General features: G+C 41.7%; 1 protein-coding gene across 1 annotated transcript in view; it reads left to right on the plus strand.

Moving 5' to 3' along the window:
* LOC145343133 (solute carrier organic anion transporter family member 3A1-like) overlaps window positions 1-24,080 on the plus strand; it is a 295,740-nt gene that overhangs the window by 245,969 nt on the left and 25,691 nt on the right. Inside the window, exons 5-6 of the mRNA XM_080189069.1 lie at window positions 2,209-2,373; window positions 18,838-19,036. Of these exons, the coding sequence (XP_080045195.1) occupies window positions 2,209-2,373; window positions 18,838-19,036 (364 nt within the window). The remainder of the gene's footprint in view (window positions 1-2,208; window positions 2,374-18,837; window positions 19,037-24,080) is intronic.

Genomic DNA, 24,080 nt, shown 5'->3' on the forward strand with positions numbered 1-24,080 from the left:
TACCTTTATGGAGGTACATAAATGGTCAACACTGTTTATATCTTGACAGTTGCTCTCTCAGCTGTGTTATTTGCATAAGAGAACGGATTCAGAGCAGGAAATAATTAAAATGTATTATTGCTTGACTGGTGGAGTCTTTGGACAGGGTCAGTTCCTGGCAACAGCTTCTCCCTAAACAAGGCAGCAGCTGTGCCACTATGTCAGTCGTAGTGGAATATTAACATGGCAGCTGGTGCTGAATTTACTTAAAATTAAAACAGTTCAAATCATTTCCCTTCCATTCTTAAAGCAAAAACTATTAAATAAGCCCCTGTCACAACAGGCAATGCAATGACACCAATATCTCACTTATTTTGCGTTGTGAATGAGATAAACTTTCTTGCCCCTAATTGATGATGTATCTTTTTATTACTACTAATGCACCTTTTAGTCCAAATTTGAATATTAACATAAGGATGAAAGATGTATTGTTAGTGTAAAATAAAATTGATCTGTGAGCAAAATCAGGACAGTACACCAATAGTCACACAAAGCAAGAAAGCACAAGGCAGAGATGGACACCGTGGATGCCTGAATATTGCCGGTCTCTGTTTTTTCTGCCTTTGATGGTATTGTTATATTGTTTAAATGACTTTGTAATAGTCTTGATCGCTTTTGGCAGCATCCATTGCAATATCATAAGGTAAGTGAGGGGATTGAACTCCATCCAAACCCACAAGAATAGACTGACTTGCCCAGACCTCGCTGGAAATGTGTCACACAGCATTACCAGTGTGGATGGCTGGCTCTAATAATGTTGGCATCAGTGTTTTCAGGTTGGGGAAGGCTCAGCAATGCATTCTACCTAAAGCTAACCAGCGTAGTTCTTCCAGAGATATTAGGAAATCTGGACTGCCACAAATTGGGCATGGTGATTCTCTGCTGAATTTCTGACCTGCACTCCACTCAATGAGACAATCCACTAGAGTTTAGAAGGATGAAAGGAGCTGGGCAGACTAGATGTGGAGAGGATGTTTTCCCTGTTTGGGGAATCGAGAACCAGGGGAGACAGTCCCAGCTTAGATCCTAAGGACTGAGATGGAGAAGAATGTCTTCACTTAAAGGATAGTGAACCTGTGGAATTCTTTACAACAGAAGGCTGTGGATGCCAAGTTATTCGAGAAAGAGATAAATCATTTTCTTAGGTTTTAATGGCATCAAGGGGTATGGGAAGAAAGCAGGAATTTGGGATTGAGATAGAGGATCAGCCATCATCATGTTGAATGGCGGACCAGGTTCAAAGGGCCAAATGGCCTGCTCCTGCTCCTAGTTTGTATGTTCTGCATATTCAGCATCAATGCATTCTCTGAAAATAAACTCCACAGTTTGGAGTGAGGTTTCAGTTGCAAGCAATAAGTATTAATTTACAAGTAGCATTCCGGAGTAAAACTCTAGATTACACCTGCCATTATTTTTTGTGGTTGTAGATAATTGGAATGGGAGATTCAACAGCATGCTGTCAGTGTGAAGCACCAATGCTTTGTAACTTGTTTACTGTGTGGCACTATCTCAGTGATGTTTCCTTCTCGCAGACTGCTAGTATAGTGTTTCCAACTGGAAGTTTTAAATGCAATAATTTAGCCTGAAGCAAACTTTAATAACAATACCCAGTATAACCATAGTCTGTCCATGTTAAAGATAATAAAAAAAAACTTCCAAACAGCAGAAAGGAGGAATTATAACCACAAGGAGCCAGGATTTGCCAGACTTGTTATCATTACTGGGAAGTCTGTGTTTTGAAACTTCAAGAATGCTACCATTCCAGAAGAATCAATCAAATTAAAGGCATATTTGACTTTAAATAGTGAATGAGTAATGTGCTCGGAATGTTCCTGAAAGTTTGATGGGCTGGCATTTTGGATACAATACAGTTTTTGCATAATTTCTAGGGTAATGCTGAACCTGTAACTTTGAGGTTGTAGTGTGTTCCCTAAAGCCACCTCTTACAGAATTCAATGAATTCAATTCTTTCCATTGTAGTAGAAATTCCTGATCACAGGGGAAATTAATTCTTGCGTTGGAGTAAGAAAATCCCCTCGTGATTCTTTGGTGCAAAGTCATTGTATTCTGGCGCCATCTGCTGCTCACAGTTTTACAGTGTAGTTTGACTGGGTCTGAAGCCATTTTTTTTCTTTTATTCTGCTAAACTTTTTCATGCACCTTTTTCAGCAATTCCACAAGTAACGAAGCAGCTCCTGATGAATCCGGTATTTACCTGTGTCGTGCTGGCTGCCTGCATGGAGGTTGCAGCGATCAGTGGGTTTGCTGCTTTTCTGGGCAAATATCTGGAAAGCCAGTTTGGTCTCAGTGCTTCGTACGCCAACCAGTTCATAGGTAAGATAATTAATCTCTGATTTGTATTGTCATTGTCTGGAGGCTGAAATTAACAACCACTTGCTATCTTTCTTGGTACAAAGGTACATATGCAGCACATACAGTGGCATCTGAAATTGCATTAGTGAGTAGAAGTTTATGATGATATAGTACATGATGCATATAATACATCAAGCTCTTCCAGTACAGTTATAATACTGGCACCTACCTGACAGTATAGAAAATTGCCCAGGTATGTCCTGTACACAAAAAGCAGGACAAATCCAACCCAGCCAATTACTGCTCAATCAGTCTACTCTTGATCATCAATAAAGTGATGGAGTAAAGTGAGCACCTGCTCAGTGATGCCCAGTTTAGGTTTCGTCAGGGTTTCTGGACTCCTGACCTCATTACAGCCTTGGTTCAAACATGGACAAAAGAGCTGAATTCCAAAGGTGAAGGGGGTGGGCGCAGGGAGACAGCCCTTGACATCATGGCCGCATTGGATCGAAGTGGCATCAAGAAAACGGGAATCAGTGGGTATTGGGGCAAAATCTCTGCTGGTTGGAGTCATACCTGGTTGTGGAGGGTCAAGGCATCTCAGCTCCAGGGCAGCTCTGCTGGAGTCCCTTAGGTTAGTGTCCTAGGCCCAACTATTTTCAAATTCTTCATCAGTGACCTTCCTTCCATTATACTGACAGATGTGGAGATATTTGCCGATGATTGCACAATATTCAGCACTCCTCAGATACTGAAGCAGCCCATGTTCAAATGCAACAAGGTCTGGACAACATCCAGGCTTGGGCTGACAAATAGCAAGCAGCATTTGTACCACACAAATGCCAGACAATGACTATCACCAGTAAGAGACAATCTAACCACTGTCCCTTGACATTCAATGGCGTTACCATCACTGAATCCCCCACTGTCAACATCCTTGGGGGTTACCATTGACCAGACACATCACATAAACACAGTGGCTACAATAGTAGGTCAGAGGGATGCTGTCTCATGAAACAATATAAAAAAACTACTGTGATGAGCAACTCACCTCCTGACTCCCCAAAGACTAGCCATCATCTATGAAGTGCAAGTATGATGGAATACTCACTACTTGCATGGATGTACACTTCCTACAACACTCAAGAAGCTTGACACCATCCAGGACAAAGCAACCCGCTTGATTAACACCACATTCACAAACAACCACTCTGTCCACCGTTGATGCCCAGTACAGCAGTGTGTGCTATCAACAAGATGCACTGAAGGAACTCTCCAAATTTCCTTAGACAGCACCTTCCAAACCCTAGTTTCCTGATAGGAGGACAAAAGCAACAGATACATAGGAACACCACCACCTGTAAGTTCCCTTCTATGTCACACACTATCCTGACTTGGAAATCTATCGCCGTTCTTCACAGTTGCTGGGTCAAAATCCTGGGATTCCTATCCTAATGGCATTATGAGTCAACCCACAGCACATGGACTGCAGTGTTTCAAGAAGGCATCTCACCACCACCTTCTCAAGGGCACCTAGGGATGGGCAATAAATGTTGGCCAGCCAGCGATGCCCATGTCCCACGATTGAATAAAAAATATATATCGCCATGCACTATACTAATATGTATGGTACAGTGCACTTCGAGTCAAATGCGTTGTATTGCACTGTGGCATGGCATCGAGTGCACTCTTCACAGAATCACAGAACACTACAGTGCAGAAGATGCCCTTCAGCCCATCAAATTTGCACTGCGCGTGAAATACCCTGACCTGCCTACTTAATCCCACTTACCAGCACTTGTCCCATAGCCTTGAATGTTATGACGTGCCAAGTGCACTCTTCATTATCCATATAGTCACTTCTTAAGTAAAGGAAAGTTCACCTGACCAGAACTGATTCCCGTTGGATCTGGAGACACTGGTTATCTAACAGCACTCCAATACAGAGCCCCTCCCTTTCTCTACCAAACAATGCACTCAGAATACTCATTCCATATTGATTAAAAGTGAATTAGTCTTGTGCATAAAAACATGAATCAGTAACACATGGATTGCTTATCTCATGAGTCTTATTGGGTGGCAAGTTGTTCAGAATGCTGACATTCTGAAATCATTTGTAAATTTGCTCCTAAAATTATGAGGAATTGTGGACTCAGTGCATCAACTTGGTTCATTCTACTGACTGGTTTTGCCTTCTAATTAACTCCACACAAATCCCTCAATCTCTGTGAGAAATGCTCATGAATAGGAACCATCATAGTTCTCCACAGGGGAGCATAGTCACTGGACTAGTAATCCGGAGACCCAGGATAATGGTCAGGGGACCTGGGTTCAAATCCCACAACAGGTGGTGAAATTTGAATCCAATGAAAATCTGAAATTAAATGTTGAATGATGACTGTTGTTGATTTGTTGTAAAAGCTCACCTGCTACACGAATGTCCTCAAACTCTTATCTGGCCTGGTCTACGTGTGACTCCAGATCAACGACAATGTGGTTGACTTTTAAAAGCCCTCTGAAATGGCAATTAGGGATGGGCACATAATGATCTTTGTCCTATGAACTTCAGCTTTACCCTTAAAGCCAGTAAAATATTCCTAGGCTTAGACAAAGCCTCATTGGTCATGAGCATGGGTCAGAAAGCTGGATCTCTAATCTTGAATGTCTGATTGTCTGTGGGCCCAGTTTTATCCCCAAAATGTGAAGGTTGTTTCAGATCATATAAATGTGGGGCAGGATTTTCCTGCTGGAGAGATCTTCCAGTTCCACCAAAGGTAACAAACAAGTCGTGCAAAACGCCATAGACATCTGCAGGAGTGGAAGATCCCGCTGGTGGCCAATGCCGAGCCATTTCCACTGCCAGAAAACATGTCATAGGAGGGGCTGGAAAATCCCAGCCCTGATTTTTCATATTAATGGCCACCATCAGGAAAGCAATACTGATTCTTCTGGAATCCCTGCAGTGCAGAAGGAGCTCATTTGGCCCATTGTGTCTGCACTAACTCTCTGAGAGAGCATCTTACCCAGGCCCAACCCCTCTGCCTATCACCATCATCCAGCATATTTAACATGGCTAATCCACCTAATCTACACATCTTGGACACTAAGGGGCAATTTAGCATGGTCAATCTACCTAAGCTGCACAGCTTTGGAGTGTGGGAGGAAACCGGAGCACTGGAGGAAGCTTACACAGACATGGGGAGAATGCACAAATTCCATGCAGTCACCCAAGGCTGGAATTGAACTCAGGTCCCTGAGGTTGTGAGATAGCAGTGCTAACCACTGTGCCACTGTGCTGCCCTGCTGTTGTCGTGCAGTGTTCCATGCATGATACTTGCCTTACACGAATGTTCTAGGGAATAAATGAATGACTTGGCACCCATGGCTGAGAACCCACTTTAGAAATCTCTCGACAGCAACAGCACTCAAATACATCCAGATTCAGGCCACCATTCAGACTTTGGTGTGCTGAGGGTGACTAAATGCAAATCCAACAAACAATGAATATGCAGCAGAACAAGAGTAGGAGAGTGACATTGAGTGAGATGTTTTACTGACGGAGAAACTGGAGGGCCTTGACGAGCTTCCTGTTGTTGAATAAGTTTGCATTTTTAACAAACTCCCACATGGTGTCACTCCAGTAACACGTTTCACATGTCGTCCAGTCAAGCTAAACTATTTTTCAGCCTCTCTTCACATAGTTAGTATTTCCTGTGTCAGTACTGCTATCGTTTCCTGTGTCTGCAAAGTTCTAGCTTCCTGTTTTGTAGATTTGTATAGATTTTTTTCTGTTGTACCTCATCTCACTTGAAATGGTTAATTCTAGATAACAGTTCCATTGACCTAATTACCTCAGCTCAGTGCTGATCTTTAAGAGTTGAGTTGATAATTGTGTGTTCAGTGAGTGTGGAGACATCACAACAAAGTCTGATCCTGTCCTCACCTTGTGTCCAATCCAAAGATGTTGAGCCATTGGGAAAAATCTGCTGGAGATGACTATGTTCACTTCAACATAGTTCTTTCTGAAAATTTGATGACCCTTGAACTAGCTCAAAGGGCTCTTGAGGGACAGTCCATTGAATAAAATTTGACAAATGACTTTTTCATATCTAGAAACATATATAGTTTCTTGTTAAAGCTCAGAGGGTGGCTCTAATGGTTGTGGCAAAATATCAGTGGCACCTTGTCTACCTCTGAATCTTGCCTTGCCTGAGTTGAAGATGTCAGTAGTCTCATGGCAAATTTGGAAGCTCTTTACTGTGACTCTCTCCAGGAGCTTTTTTCACCAATCAGTGGGTTGGTCATTATTTGTGTTACACTAGACTCTTTGCCTGGTTAATAGACCATGATATTACCATGGATATTTTCAAAACCAGGCCACTGTGATTGACTGATTTCACCCTCCCCTCCCTTGCCTGGGGATGTTGTGCTGTCAAAGCATCTCAATTACTGAGATCATCTGACTCTGAACAACTCCCTCGAATCCATGTAGCTTAGTATTGCACAGTAAGGAAGCGTTTTCCCTCGAGCTGTGGGGAAGCCATAACTATGTAATCTCTCCACATAATTCAAACATTTTGACTATTTATGAACCAGAATTTCACTATACAGCAACTGGTTTTGCTGTAAATTGAGTATTTTCAAACGTGTTACATGCATTTCATCCAACACCTCGGCGTTCTGCATTAAGATTGACTGTTTCCTAAGAGACCTTGATCTGATGCAGTTCTGGGGAAATTGTCTTGAAAGCAGATGCTGTGGCAAATTCGCAGTACTTGATCGGAGATACCTTGAGCAGTGAGGCACCAAATGGAAGCTGTAGTCTTTTCCAGCTGGAGACTGGGAAAATCAATTGGGAAATGTAAGTGCAAGTGCAATTGCAATTGGGAAATGCAATAGTCCATGATGCCCCACAGCAGCCAGCAATAGGGGATCTTGGCATGCATTTGAAAGGTCACAGTGCACACAGCTTTAGAGTCTGATAATGAAGAGCTGCAGTTAGAGATTCTGTGACAATCATCAAAAATATCTTAAGGAAACAGAAAGGAAAATGAAAAATAAAGTCTCTTATGTCTTCTATCAAATGGTTTGCACTTGTTGGCCATTTCTAACCAGATAGTGCAATAATCAGCTTGTGATACTGGACATGACATAACAGTATAACAAAACAAATAAAATAACAATTTATACAATGATTTGATGCGGGACCAAATATAATATTTCCAAATTTGATCATGACACAAAACCAGGTGAAAATGAAAAAGATGCAAGGAGGTTTCAAGGGGACTTGGACAGGCTAAATGAATGGGCTAGAACATGGCAAATAGAATATAATATGAATCGGTGTGAAGGTATCCACTTTAGTAGAAAAAAAACAGAAAAACAGAGTATTTCTTAAATGGTGAGAGATTGACTAGTGTTAATGCCCAAAGGTGTCCTTGTTCGTGAATCATTAAAAACTAGCATGCAAATGTAGTAAGCAATTCAGAAAGCATAGGGTATGTTGGCCTTCATCACAAGAGGATTTGAGTACAGGAGTATATAGAATATATAGAAACCCTACAGTGCAGAAAGAGGCCATTCGGCCCATCGAGTCTGCACTGACAGCAATCCCACGCAAGCCCTATCCCCATTTTCCAACATATTTTACCCGCTAGTCACTCTAACCTACACATCCCGGGACTCTAATTTTATCTTGGCCAGTCAACCTAATCTGCACATCTTTGGACTGAGAGAGGAAACCGGAGCACCTGGAGGAAACCCACATAGGGAGAATGTGCAAACTCTGCACAGACAGTGACCCGAGGCTGGGAATCAAACCCAGATCCCTGGAGCTGTGAAGCAGCAGTGCTAATCTGTTTCTACAATATTCAAAACAACAAAAGTATTCACTTGTCAAGTTGCTCCACAATGTCCACATCTTATTGCTCAAATAGTCCCTATCAATGCGAATAAGGAACAGATAACATGTTCCTCTCTGAGTAAAAGATGTCTTGCAGCAATTGTATAAAGCCTTGGTGAAATTGCATCTGGACTATTGTGCACAGTTTTGGTCTCCTTATCTTAGGAAGGATATTCTTACCATAAAGGGAGCACCAAGTGGGTTCACCAGACTAATCCCTAGAATGGAAGGATTGTTTTTATGAAAAGAGATTGCAGAACCTGGGCCTGTATTCTCTAGAGTTTTGAAGAATGGGAGGTGACCTCATTGAACTTATGCAGTTCTTAAAGGACTGACAGGGTGGATGTAGATAGGGTGTTTCTCTGGGCTCTTGTGTCCAGTGAAAAGTCTGACAACACCAGGTTTTAGTCCAACCTATTTATTTGATAATATACTCACAAGCTTTCGGGTTAGTCCCTTCGTCAGGTGAATGGAGAGTTCTGGCCTCAGACAGAGCATATAAAGCACAGACAGTTTAGAGATTACTGATTAGAATGCGAATCCTTACACCTAACCTGCTGTTCAAGACCTGAAGTGGCTGATAATGTGAGTGGAAGGAGCACTGATCACAGTTTAAAGAGATGTGTATTGTCTCCAGACAGTACAGTAAGTGAGGTTTTGCAAACCCAGGCAAGTCACGGGGGTTACAGATAGTGCGACATGAACCCAAGATCCCTGTTGAGACCGTCCTCATGTGTGCGGAACTTGGCTATCAGTCTCTGTTCAGCGACTCTGCGCTGTCGTGTGTCGTGAAGGCCGCCTTGGAGAATGTTCGGGTAAGCATTCTCCAAGGCGGCCTTCACGACACACGACAGCGCAGAGTCGCTGAGCAGAGACTGATAGCCAAGTTCCGCACACATGAGGACGGTCTCAACAGGGATCTTGGGTTCATGTCGCACTATCTGTAACCCCCGTGACTTGCCTGGGTTTGCAAAACCTCACTTACTGTACTGTCTGGAGACAATACACATCTCTTTAAACTGTGATCAGTGCTCCTTCCACTCACATTATCAGCCACTTCAGGTCTTGAACAGCAGGTTAGGTGTAAGGATTCGCATTCTAATCAGTAATCTCTAAACTGTCTGTGCTTTATATGCTCTGTCTGAGGCCAGAACTCTCCATTCACCTGACGAAGGGACTAACCCGAAAGCTTGTGAGTATATTATCAAATAAATAGGTTGGACTAAAACCTGGTGTTGTCAGACTTTTCACTGTATTTACGCCAGTCCAACGCCGGCATACCCACATCATGACTCTTGTGTCCAGAACAGGCTTGTCTAACTGGATCTGCAAAGCTCCTCTGTAGCCCACCACATGGGTGTTAGAAATGCCAGTAAGACAGTGGCCGGAACTCTATCAAAGAGGAAATGCTGGTAAATCCCTACCACCTTGCCCACCACAGAATCGGCACAGGAAACGGCCTGACAGTGGAAATCTCCGTTGACCTCAGGCGGGAATTTCTGGTCTTCCCCGAGCAAGGCCATAAAATCCCACCCAGTAAGTTTGAAGATTTCTGCACGGGACTGCTCCTCAAATGACAGTTTGTTTCCCTCTCATGCTTGCTGATGATAGGCTATTAAATCCGGACACTAACTCCCATTTTGGCTAAAGTCACTATTGCAGTCAAAGTGATTCTTCCAATAGACACATGATCCCATGTCCGGGCACACCTCCATCTGAACAATGAATATACCAATTCATGAAGTTACAATATCTGTTCCAGCATAACAAATTTTCTGATATAAATTTTGCTAACTATAGAGTTTTCAGGGTTTTGGTTTTGAACTATTCGCCTTTATCATCACATCTTGTGGTATCTTGCCTTCAGCTAAGGAGAACAATGGTTCATACAATACTTAAAAATCTACTTAAAATATCAGCATATACGTTTTAAATCATAATTACTTGTTTAATTCTCTTACTGCATTCACATATATGTAAACTATTCTCTTGTCAGCTTATAATTTTGTTTTGAAAATCATTTAATTCTTAGCTGGTAGTTCTGTCAGTGCCTACTTTCTAAAATGTCTACTGTATAAAAACCTTATTAACGGGTTATAAATTCCCCACATCAGTGATGTAGGGAATGCAATAGCTAGTTTATATGTACAATAATCTCCCACAAACATCAGTGTGATAATGAGCAGGTAATCAGTTTTGTAATGCTGTTTCAGGGGTGAATATTGGCTAGAATATAAAGAGGATTCTCTGCTTTTCTTCCACATCCACTTGAAAGAGTACAGGAAGCGTGTTTAACATCTTATCTAAAAGACAGTTCCTCCAACAATAAAGCAGAGCACCAGGACTGCACTGAAGTGTTAGTCTTGATTTTTGTGTCAAAGTTCTGGGGAGGGACATGAGCCCAGCCCTGGTGGATCTGAGACAAGAGTGCTATAAACTAAGCCACACTGGCCTGTCTTGGTGTGAGGCTGCATTAAAGATATAAAACATTGCCTCTTGTATGTTTTTAGGGCCCCTGCTGCTATTTACACTGTTCTTTCCAGTGGCGCATACTTTGCCCCTTCAGGGAGATGTTATGTTTTCTTTGAGATGCTGTGGGAATCAAAGGATATGAATATAGCACAGAAATGTGGAGTTGAGGTAGAAGATCAGCCATAATCATATTGAATGATGGAATAAGTTTAAAGGACCAAATGGGCTGCTGTTCTTCCTATGTCTTCTATTTTCATCCAGCATACCAGCCTCAAGATTTTGTAGGGTCCCTGTACAGAGGACATGAAAACTCTCAATATAAATGCTGGCAATGGGTGCCTCCGATAGATGAGGAGTTTAGCCTCTTCACAAATCCCATGGAGCCTGGCAACACAGGCTAGGACACAAGATCTTCCAGAAGCCTATTCAACAGCTACTCTGCTTTAAACATGCGTCAGGATATGTGCAAGAAAATGCCACAAGAACAATATCAAAAAAAGAAAGAGAATTTTGGCATTTTTCACAAACCTCCCAAAAGCAGCAATGTAATGGCCCAGATTATGGGTTGTACTGATGTTTACTAAGAGATAGATAGTTACTGGACTGTCTTGGCTCTTCTTTAGAATGGTTCCACGTAATACTTTGCATCACCCAAGAAGTCAGTTGGGATTTATCATCTGATTGAGTGGCCCTGATATGGAGCCCTGCCCATCAGGACTGCACGTTGATATACTGAGCGCACACAAACCAATGCACACTGAGGAGGAAAACTTGCAGCATTTCCAACTACATGCTCCTGGGTGGTTTGGATCTGTTCCAGGAGAATGCAATCAGAAAAGTCCATCTCTGAAGCAAGCAAGCTGTGAGAGATATTTGGGGATGCTTGAACAGTACTATGTGGAAAGAAAATAGTTCAGGCATAACCTAACAGAGGATATCAAATAGTCATACAGGAAATTCACAACAATGCATTCAAATAAACAGGTGAACCGGGAAGATGGTATGGATTTAAATTGATATGAAGCAAATTTATAAACAGGTATTAGGGATAATTTCTTATTCAGAATATTCTGTTGTGTTGGGTCACAGAGACAGAAAGAGTGGGATTATTTAAAATGCAGCTGAATGCTATCCTGGAACAGTTCAGATACCAATGGGATATGTTCTGATAGGCTAAAAAGGCTTTTTGCTAATTGGCTAAATGTCTTCATCATTACTAAATTAGTCCTTTATGCCACACAAAACTCCTGCTAATCATATTCTACTTAAATCACAGACAACATTTAGATGTTACAGTCGAGGCGATAGACAAATCATGTTCTTATCATGGAGATCAAAGGGCACTCGATGACCTGCAAGAATCTAACCTCTCACTGTTTTCAATCCAGCTTTAGCTTGCGATAGGGAAATAGGAGCTCAAAGGAGTGGTAACAAAGACTCACAGGTTAGATAAGATACACAAATTCTCTACAGAATTAGAAATAAACACCGAAGATAAATTTTTGTCTTGTGTAGTATCTTCTTAAATCTGTCCCTTCTTCTCAAGGTTCCAGCTTATATTTTTACCAGGGCAGGCAGTCCTCAGAGTCCTTAGCCAAGGGGTAGTTGATACTGGATTTGTTAAGCGTAAGTCTTGTCTGACTAAATTGAATTTTTTGAGGAGCTAGGGAGGAATGCTTGATGTAGTGTACACAGATTTTAACAAGGTTATTGACAGGGCTCTACCTTTCAGACTTGTCCAAAAGGTAATAGCCCATTGGCTCCTAAAGAAGATGGGATGTTGGGTACAAAATTGGCTCAGTGGCAGCGAATAAAGGGTAAAGGTCAACGACTGTTTTTGTGACTGGAAGGCTGTTTCCATAAGGGCCTTGCAAGGCCACTGCTCGGCTTTCTGCGATATTTATCAATGATTTACACTGATATGTAGGGACATGATTCAGAAGTTTTCTGAGCCTTAAATATACCTAATGACTATGCACCCACAGTTCCCATGGGTAGAAAATTTCAAAGATTCACAACCCTCCATGTGAAGAAATTCCTCCTTATCCCAGCCTTAAATGATTGGGCCCTTAAACTGAGATAATGTCCCCTAGTTCTCGATTCCCCAGCCAGGGAAGTTTCCTCTAAGTACCTACCCTGTCAAACCAAGTCAGAATCTTCAAAATTTCCTTGCAATCACCTCTCATTCGTTTAAATCACAGAAAATATAGGCCTATTCTATTCATCTTTTTCTCATAGGACATTCTCTTCATTTGACAAGCCAATCGAGTGAAACTTCACTGCACCCTTCTTTAGGCAAGTACACCCTTCCGCAAATAAAGAGACCAAAATTGTACACAGTAATCTGTGTGGTCCTGTACAATTACAGCAAGACGTCCTTATTTCTTTACTCCAGCTCTTTCTAAAAGAGGTCAATGTATCATTTGCATTCTTAATTGCTTCTGATTAGACTTCAGATGGAATTTCGAATTAATTACAGAATAGTACAAGGTAATCTTTTGTTCAGGCATTCTTCTGTCAATGAATATTGCAGGAACATATCATTGGGTGCAAAGGTCAGACAATCCAATTCATGGCCTACCTGAAACATTAAAATTAATGGTTGGAAAATTGTACAGGCCACTGAGCAGGTTTAGTAACCTCTCTTCCCAAATTTCCAAGGTCCTCTCTTTAACGTGAAGCTCTGCATTGGGAGCTCAAAATCATAAAATTTTCTCATAAACTTGATGGCTGGAATTTTATCAGTTGGGATGGGTGAGGCTTGCAAAATGAAATTCTCTGTTGGCCTTGGGTGGGATTTTACGAGCCTCGCCTGAGCACAGTCGTAAAAGCCCGGCCAATATCTCTATTGCTTTCATTCTGTCTTTCTCTCTGTGTCTGGAAGAGCAAAAATGGAGGTGCAGGCAATGAACCACCTAACCTCCAAGCGTGTGTTATGTTTTTTGAGATCAGGCTCTGTCACCAGCAATGGTGTCTGATAAGTAAGATTTTGGAAAACACACGATTGAAGGATCTCATCGTTGTGGAAGCACAAGGTGTTCTCATGGGGCGAGCAATAAACTTCTAGAATCTTTAACCAGTCACTTGTTTGCACTGTTTGTGGTCAGGATGCGTATAGGCAGGTTGGATACTACTTGTGACTTAGCTGGGCCCCTGATTAAAGTAGTGCACATAAAATAATGCTTATGAAAAATGTCCCAATGTCCCTTTGTCCCATCTGTCTACATCTCTTGTGCCTTCATTTTATTGGTAGTAATATTTATACACAATTTCTCCACTCCTTCCCCCATTGGTATCGACACTGCAATATCTCGCCCTTTTTTTGCTGAGTGTCCTAAAATCACCAACTCCACCACCCAGAAGCTGCTTAGGAACATCTTCACCAACAAGTTCTCTCTAGGTCACACACTATCCAGATTTGGCCATATATCCTGTTTTCTCTATGGAAACAAGCGCAGATTGAATTTTGCCCAAAATTGCAGAAAGATTCTTTTCACATTTAATTCAGCCAGCAATGTTTCCATGTGGTCACCAAGGATGCCCGAAAACCTTACACCTGGTTTGGCAGCAGCCATACTTTGAGCGTTGGTCATTGATCTATGCCATTTCCTGCAAAATGAGTGAAATGCATACCGGTTTCTGATCCTGCATGTTTTGGCAAGATTATTTGTTTTTTGGAAAACTTTATTAAGAGTTAATGCTGGTACCAGTCAGCTTTCTTCTATGTGCCTCTTTGAAGAGATTAAACACTCGAATGTGCTCTGAAATTATTTAGGAACTGCAGAAGTATTGGAAAAAGATGCATTTTTCCTTGCACATCCTCAGAACTTGCATTCTGACACAACACTGAATTTTGAAATACAGTTCCTGAATTTTCTTAATCTTTTGTGCTAACAATGTGGTATTCAATGTTATGGTGTGAGGAGTGGAATTTAGCGTGGAACCTATTCATTTTTCCCAATTTATAGTAGATGCTGGAATAGGTATATAATCAATCAACTCAAATGTGTTAGCACATACAAATAACATCACATAACGTATTTATTGAATTTATATCTATATCAACATTAGTTGTAAGAGATGCTTATTTAGTCTGACATCCAACATTGCTAAGGGCACTTAAGGTGGAGGGAAAATCATTGATGAAGCAGTTGAAGATGACTGCAAATGGGACACTGTCCTGAAGAACTCTCACCACACATTTCTTAATGCCACACTTAGTCAAATTCTGTCTTGATGTCAAGGGTAAAGTTCTTACCTCATCCCTTCAATTCAGCTCCTTTGTCCATGTTTGCACCAATGCTGCAATGAGTACAAATAGTGTGCAAAATATTTCTATCCCCAGTATTTGAGACATGGTTAGGGGAGAGAAATTTCCAATTTGTTTCCAAATGACTTTCCCTGTAAATTTGACTCTAATGTGTTCAGAAGGTTTTCAGGAGCTATCAGTTTTGGAGCTTGGAGCGTTGCCATCCAAGAATGTGGTGTTACGCTTTTACTTTCCGTATCTCATTTTGACTCTGATTAAGCTTCACCAAAGCAAATCTTAGATTAGCATCTTTTCTAATTAGGAGACATTTTGCAATGTCATCCAAAACGAATTAGAATCCATCTCACATTAACTACCCTTTGGCTGTAAAAATCAGATGCAGCATTTTAATTTGTGCTGACAAGTCTGGAATGAGCAACTATAATTTATAACGGTTTCAGATGAAATGATTAGTGCCAGTCTCCAGCTTCTGAATGATGAGTATCACATTATTTTAACCCAAGGCTGCTGCTGAAAATAGTTCATTGATTCTCTGCAGCAAACATGGGTTAAACTGTTCCAAATAGCCAAAGATCTCTCGGATATGCAGAGGAGCATTCTTCTAAAGGGCGGTGTACTCTACTCATGTTCTCTTTTACTAGATGCAATTTTTGGTACAATAACAGTGGGTTGAATATTACGAGCTGTTATGTTCCGCATTCCTCCTGCCTAAAGGGTCCTGTGGAAGGTGGGGATGGGTGGGGGGAGCCTACCGAAGCCAGTAGCAGTAACTTTAATATCTTTAGTCATAGAATCATACAGTGCAGAAATGGCCCTTCGGCCTTCTGTTCTGCACTGACAATAACTACCACTAAAGTTGCACTAATCCCATTTTTCAGCACTTGTCCCATAACCTTGAATGTTAGGTTGTTGCAAATGCTTTTAAAAGTTGATAGATTTCAGGCCTCCACTACCTTCCCAGGCAGTGCATTTCAGGTTCCCACCATCCTCTGAGTGAAAAAATGTTTTCTCAAAATCCCTCTGAATCTCCTGCCCCTTACCCTAAAACTATGCCCCCCTCATGATTGATCCCTCAAATAGGGAGAACAGCTGCTTCCTATTCATCCTATCTGTATCCCTCATAATCTTATATACTCAATCATGTCCCCCCTCAGCCTTCTGTAGTCTAGAGAAAACAATCCAAGCCTATCCAGTCTCTCCTTCTAGCCCAAATACTCCATTCCAGGCAGCATCCTGGTGAATCTTCTCTGTATCCTCTCTAGTGCAATCACATCCTTTCTATAGTCAGGGTGAGCAGAAAGAACTGCACACAGCCCTTCAGCTGTGGCCTAACCAACATTCTGTACAGCTTCAGCATTTTCTCCTTGCTCCTATAGTGTATGTCATGACTGATAAAAGCAAATATCTCATATGCCTTCATAACTACCCTTTTTACTCTGCCACCTTCAGGGATCTGTGAGTAAGTAACCCAAGATCCATCTATTCCTCTAAGCTTCCCAGTGTCCTGTCATTCATCAAATCTTCCATTGTCTTGTTACTTCCAAAGTATATCATTCACACTTACCATCTGCCACTGCTCTGCCCATCTAACCAACCCATCCAAATTCTCCTGTAAATTATGACTTCCTTTTTCATTATTAACCACCCTACCAATCTTGGTGTTATCTGCAAACCTGCTTATCATTCCCCCTTCATTGCCACCTATATCATTTATATATATAAAACAAGTAATAAGCGACCCAGTACTGAACCTTGTGGTGTACCACTGGGTACCAACTCCAGTCACTCAAACAGCCTTCTACCACCACCTTATTATAAGTTCATAATGTATAGGGGCAGAATTAGGCCATTTGCCCCATTGAACCTGCTCTGCCATTCGATCCTCTGCCTGTCTGGTGTGTTTTGTGGAGTGGGAGGTGGTGTACTGCTTGCTAGCTGTGGGATCTCATGATCCTGCTGTTGTCAACAAGGTTTCTCATTAAATGCACCCTTGCTGCCACGAAACTGAGGGAGAGGTGCACCACTGGCAGGACTGTAAAATCTCACCAACCTAAACGCCAGCAAGATTTAGCTGCTCAAAGTCCCATAAGCAGAATCTCTTTCTATTTCATTGGTACTCATGTGGACCATGACAACTAGATCCTTCCCCTACTATTCCAAGCTCGTCTCTAGACCTGAGATCTTTTTAACACAGGTGCCAGGCAGGTAAGAACATAAGAAATAGGAGCAGGAGTAGGCCATCTAGCCCTTCGAGCCTGCCCCGCCATTCAATAAGATCACGGCTGATCTGAAGTGGATCAGTTTCACTTTCCCGCTTTCTCCCCATAACCCTTAATTCCCTTGTCTGTCAAAAACCTATCTACCCGTGACTTAAATATATTTAGTGAGGTAGCCTCCACCACTTCAATGGGCAGAGAATTCCAGAGATTCACCACCCTTTGAGTGAAGAAGTTCCTCCTCAACTCCGTTCTAAACTGCCTCCTCCCCTTATCTTGAGGCTGTGCCCTTTAGTCCTGCTGTCCTTTCTAAGCGGGAAGAATCTCTCTACCTCTACCCTATCCATCCCTTTCATTATCTTATACGTCTTTATAAGATCCCCCCAGATACCACAGTTTTCAGGACTCACACATTTGGCACTTGTAGAGAACGATATCTATCCCCTAACTATACTGTCTCTTCACTTGAATGGCTCCCTGCACCATTAGGACTGTGGTCAGTTCGCTCATATTCTCTGCAGCCCCTGCTTTTATTCACATATGTTGTAAAAAGTGGGGATGTTTGCCAATGATTGCAGAATGTTCACGATTCCTCAGACACTGAAGCAGTCCATGTCTGTATGCAACAAGATCTGGACAATATCCAGGCCTGGGCTGACAAGTGGCAAGTAACATTTGTGCCACACAAAAGCTAGGCAATGACCATCACCAATAAGAGACACTCTAACTATTGCCTTTTCACATTCAATGGTGTTGCTATTACTGAATCCTCCACTGTCAACATCTGTGGGGTTTCCGTTGACCAGAAATACAACAGGACTACCACATAAACACATTGGCTACAAGAGTAGGTCAGAGGCTAAGAATATTGCAGTGAGTAATTCACCTAATTCCCCAAAGTCTATCCACCATCTACAAGGCACAGGTCAGGAGTGTGTTGGAATATTTCCCACTTGCCTGGATGGGTGCAGTTCCAACAACACTCAAGACTCTAGACACCATCCACGATAAAGCACTTGATTGGCGCCACATCTACAAACATCCACTCCCTCCAGTACTGATGTTCGCTAGCAGCAGTGTGTACTATCTAAAGATGCGCAGCAGCAATTCATCAAAGCACCTACCAAACCCACAACCACTTCCACCTAGAAGGACAGGGGCAGCAGATACATGGGAACATCCATCACCTGAAAGTTCCCTCTGAGCCACTCACCATCCTGACTTAGAAATATATCACTGTTCCTTCACAGTCGTTGGGTCAAAGTCCTGGAATTCCCTCCCTAATGACATTGTGAGTCAACCTACAGCATATGGACTGGCAGCACCTTCTCAAAGGCAACTAGGGATGGGCAATAAATACTGGCAAGATAGTGATGCCCATGTCCCATGAATGAATGAAAATAAGTTTGAACCTGTTGGAAGCAGTAATTTTACCAGTCAGTAATGGTAATTCCAATTGGATACATGCCAGTGCTTGTATCAGATATTTTGACATCCACAGCTCTACAGGGGCCCAATCCAAATGCCAGTACAAAAATGCATTTCAGCAGGGTTACATTTTTCATTGTGTGGTTAATGTGCTTTACAAGCATGATTCATTATCTTTGCTGTATTTCTCTTCTTAGGAGTGACTGCCGTTCCTTGTGTGTGCCTCGGAATTTTCCTGGGTGGCTTTGTGCTGAAGAAAATGAGTTTAACTCCACTGGGAGCCATTAAAATGACAATGACTGTAAACATGCTGTCAACAGCTACGTATGTGATGCTGCTGTTTCTGGGTTGTGAAACAGGGCCTGTTGCAGGAGCAACTGTCGCCTATATGAACGGGTAAATAGCGCATGATAACACTCTGGGTTCTGATTTTATTGTGGAATTGTTTGACAGGAGTTCATCTTAAGATAGCTCTAAACTCTAACTGAGATAATCTGAAAGGAGAAGAGTTTATACTACATAAAACATCCCATACATATTTGTTCCTACCATCAATTTACTGTTCCAATTCCACTTATGTGGTAAATCTCAAAGTGGAAACTTTCCATTTGTTGAACTGCTGAATCATTACTGAGAGACTTCCAATTACCAGATCACCATTGCCACTTTGTCAGAGAATTAAGATTAAGGATCATGGATTGGATTCCCCCAGGTAGCTGGTATCAGGATAGCACAGCAAAGGACAATTAAGGAAAATGGGACAGGGGATACTGCCTACCGCCACCTATCAGCTCTGGCCTCAACTTCCATCCCTCCTCTTGTCAGGCAGGGATGAGGGCCATTTGATCCTTCATTCCATTGCAGGTAAGTAAGGGTGGTGCGATTAGGCCTGAAAAATCTCTGCAATTTCTATTCCTTCTGCTACCAATGCCACAGGCCTCAGACAGGCAGTGCCAGCAGATATCAGGGTAGAGGTAGAAACCCTTCTTATTTCTTCTGAACCCCTTCACAAACCTTTGAAGTCTCATTGCAGTTCACATGTGACCATGTTCAGACAGGTGGGTTTGGGGAGGGGTGAGGGGGGGGTTTGGAATTGTGGGGGCTTGTGGACAAGTCAAGCCTGTATATAAATGCTTTTTTCCTCAGGTGACTAGTGTAGAGATTTTGTGCATTTATGGAGACAGAAGTGCCAGGAATTTTCTTGCAATTGTTCCTGCTCCGCTGTTATAAATTGGCCGGAACACAAGCAGGAATTCTGTTGCAGAATGATAACAATTTGAGAAAAATTCCAGCCATTCACTTTACGTAATAAAAAAGCAAAATATGACCACCAACTTTAAAAGCTGACACAGCCCAAAAGACTGACTACTTAGAGAAGCTCTGACATGTGAAAGAAAACAGCTCCATGGGCTTTGCAACTTCAGCAGAACCATTCTTCCATTTGTACTGGGGGGAAAAAAATAAATTCAAAAATGCCTGAAAGGAAAATCCAGCATTAAAAGACAAAGCATGGTTGGTATATTTCTACAAAGGTCAGAAATATACTCCCTAGAAAAATTAACATTTTTATATTAAAAATAATGCATTCTGAGTTTTTGTAGGCATTTATGCTTCACAATTAATTGATTTTAATCTAAAAAGAGGAAGACGAACTCAAATTTTGAATTTCATCACAAACCAATTATTCCTCATCTGAATGTTACCTCAACATCCACTCTTTCATATTCAACCCTCCATCTCATTTCAAAAGATGCTTTTGGTCCAGATCAAGTTTACAAATACTGAACTTCAGCCAACTTCCTTCCCTTTCACAGACCAGCTCTAAATTTGTTAGCATGAAAAGCCTATTGGGTGAAAGGTAGTAATGGCATACTGGTACAGAGAGTCCTGAGGAACAATCAAGACTCATTCTCAGGTCTCCACAGAATAATTTAATCAAGAACCCTGACATAGCTCATGTAGCAGGACCTCATCAATCTTTCTCCATTGCAAAGTTTGCAGGCAAGTTTAGGAGGTGGAAATGATCGGAAGGTGGGGACACGGGAGGGAAACGCGAGTATATGGAATCTAGAGAGAGGAAAGGATGGACTGATAGGCATTCACCATTATTTTGTGCCATTTGGAAGTACACTCGTATTAACTCAGCACTAAATAAGGATCAAATTACAGGCTCCTCCTAGTCTATTTGGCTCAGTACTGAACAGAGCTACTTATTGAGAGACTGCTCCAGCTTTGATTTGTGAGGGTGTGCGAAGGAGCAAAATAATAAACTTTGAGAAATATCTTGCAAAACAACCTACTCTATTTCTCTGTTGCTCGAGGGGTTGCTACATTTTATGCCTTGGCATTTTGATTTACTGCTGGAACAACCCATAAGTCTCTCTAATGCAATATTTAGACCTCTGCTACAATTGGAAAATCAATCTGAAAGTAGTTTTATGAAATTAAGTAACAGAATTTATCTGCTCTGCTGAGGATATGGGAATGTAGGGAAAAATTGTATTAGAGAACTTGGCAAAACAGAAACAAGAAATGTACAGAACAGTAGCTAATGGTTGCTATCTACTTCATGTTCGATTAAGTTCAAGAACTAATTTGCCATCTATTTCTCCTCCTATTGTGTTCTTGTGACATTAATGGAAGTCTTTATTTCACACTGACACCAGGAGGCACTTATGCCAGATGGTTCATTTGGAGCCATGTTCATTCCTGCCCCTAGAATTGTTGACTGTGACAGTGTCCAGTCAGACATTTACAGCTATTTAGCTTTGAGTAAAAGGGTAGATAAAGTTTTGGGTATTGTTTAATTTAAAATAATTATGCATGGTGCTTTTATAACATTGCCAGTGCACTCTCCACACATGCAAATGGAAGGGGTGACAATGGACCAGGTTGCACCCACTTCCTGGAAACTGATGCAATGGAGTAATTTTGCCCACACAAGTAGTACCTGAAAGATTGCATCACCATATTTGTTGTCTTCTGTAGGAGACCTCCTGTAGAAGAATCTCGACACATGAAATATGTTAACCAGAGGCCTAAAGTCTGTTTTAGAGGCCAAACTAGAAATTGGCTTTTACTAATTAGCAGTAGACATCTTTTGTGCATAAATACAGGCAAGACTAACCCTTGCCTAACTGTGGGCAAATCCTAACCCAGACCATAATAATTAAGGCTGGCCAACCACACCTCATCCATGATCACCCTCAACACCAGTGCCACATGACTTTGTCCTCAACTCCTTACTATACTCCTCATACAACTATGATTGGTCCCCTCCAACTTGATTTTCAAATTTGCTGATGACACCACTGTAGTGGGTCGGATCTCAAGCAATGCCTAGACAGAGAATAGGAAAGAGATAGAGAATCTGGTGAACTGGTGCGACAACAATAATCTCTTCCCCAATGTCAACAAAATGAAGGAGATAGTCATTGACTTCAGAAAGCATAGTGGAAGACATGACCCTGTCTACATCAAAGTGATGCTGTGGAAATGGTCAAGAACTTCAGGTTTCTAAGTATCCAAATCACCAACAACCTGTCCTGGTCCCTCCATGCTCACACTATAGTTAAGAAAGCCCATCAATGCCTCTACCTTCTCATGAGGGCAAGGAAAGTTGGCATGTCCACCATGACTCTCACCAACATTTACAGATGCAACAGAGAAAGCATTCTTTCCGGTTGTATCAAGCTTGGTATGTCTCCTGCTCTGTCTAAGACTGCAAGAAACTATAAAGGGTCGTGAATGAAGCCCAGTCCATCACACAAACCAGCCTCCTATCTGTTGACTCTTACACCCCCTGCTGCTTCAGAAAAGCAGCCAGCATAATCAAGGACCTCATGCACTCTATCTCTCTTACACCTTCTTCCGTTGGGAAAAATATATAAAAGTCTGAGTTCACGTACCAACTGACTCAAGAACAGCTTCTTCTCTGCTGCCATCAGGTTTTTAGAACATAGAATGTTACAGCACTGTACAGGCCCTTCGGCCCTCAATGTTGTGCCGAGCCATGTCCAATCCCAAGATCAAGCTATCTCACTCCCTATAACTGTGGAGTCCTCCATGTGCCTATCCATTAACCGCTTGAAAGTTCCTAAAATGTCCGACTCCACTACCACAGCAGGTAGTGTAGTCCACACCCCAACCACTCTCTGAATCTACCTCGGACATCCCTCCTATATCTCCCACCATGAGCCTTATAGTTATGCCGCCTAGTAACAGCTACATCCACCCAAGGAAATAGTCTCTGCTACTTTTGAATGGACCTACCTCGTATTAAGTTGATTTTTCTCGACACTCTAGCTATGAATGTAACACTATGTTCTGCACCTTCCTTCCTTTATGTATGGTATACTTTGTCTGTATAGCGCGCAAGAAACAAAAATTTCCACTGCGTACTAATGCATATGGCAATAATAAATTAAACCAAAACACAAACTGAGTAAAATATGGATGGCTGGCATGCACAGAGATGTACACCTATATCAATGCTTTTTGTTTTGAGGTAGTATGAGGCCAGGTGAATTAATGTATCATTAAGGGACACTATACAATAGTTTTTGCTACTGAATTACCCCTTAACGCATTGAATGCCTGGGCTGATTGAGAATATCTGCTTTCTTCTCCCCCTTCCATTTACTTTCAGCCTGAATAGGTAACAATAGTATTGTGGACTCACACAATTATTGGTGTGTGGTTTAACTAGAGGGAGAGCACTTTTGTGGAGGTAAGCTGGATGGACAGTAAAACACATCATTTAGCTACCTGACCAAGTCATGTTGGAGCTCATTAGTCAACCAGAGTAAACAGTAAACTGAATCCAGAACAATACAATTCCAAATGCAAATGTTCCATCTGCCGTAAAATTACCAGCTCAGTGATAAACAGAACATTTGGTTTAGTCCCCTGCTGTTTTCTATCCATTTGTGAGAGATGTATTTAAGAAAATTAACCACTTTACCTCCAGTTCCAGAGTTTGGATCTCGGGCTTAGCTGTTTGCTCATCCCAATCAGTCATTACTCATGTGAGTAAACAGGTTCTCTGCTAGAACTTGAATCAATGTTAAACAAAAGCATTTCTCTCTGTTTTACAAGGCCACTTACAGATAATCTGTCACTTGAACAAATGAATTGGAGTTAGTGGAGTCTGCATAAATCAGAGTCTGCCTCTGAATGTGAGAGCTGCTCTTGAGTGTGGATTGTATAATGGAGAAAAATATTGACCTCAACATACAGCTGCCACAGTTGGAAAGAAGTTAAACAAAAGATTCATGTAGTGGTGCTGACACTGTATTAATCTGTAAGAGGACAACATCAACTTCATCATCCATTCTACTATAGTAATCACAATCCCACAATGCCTGGAACATGTCGAAATTGTATGTTTGCAGCATCTGGGCTTGGCCATATAGTAATGCTTCAATAGATCGGCAGCCTT

The sequence above is a fragment of the Carcharhinus amblyrhynchos genome, chromosome 5 (genome assembly GCF_965287045.1).
Source record: "Carcharhinus amblyrhynchos chromosome 5, sCarAmb.v2.hapA, whole genome shotgun sequence".
NCBI lineage: Eukaryota > Metazoa > Chordata > Chondrichthyes > Carcharhiniformes > Carcharhinidae > Carcharhinus > Carcharhinus amblyrhynchos.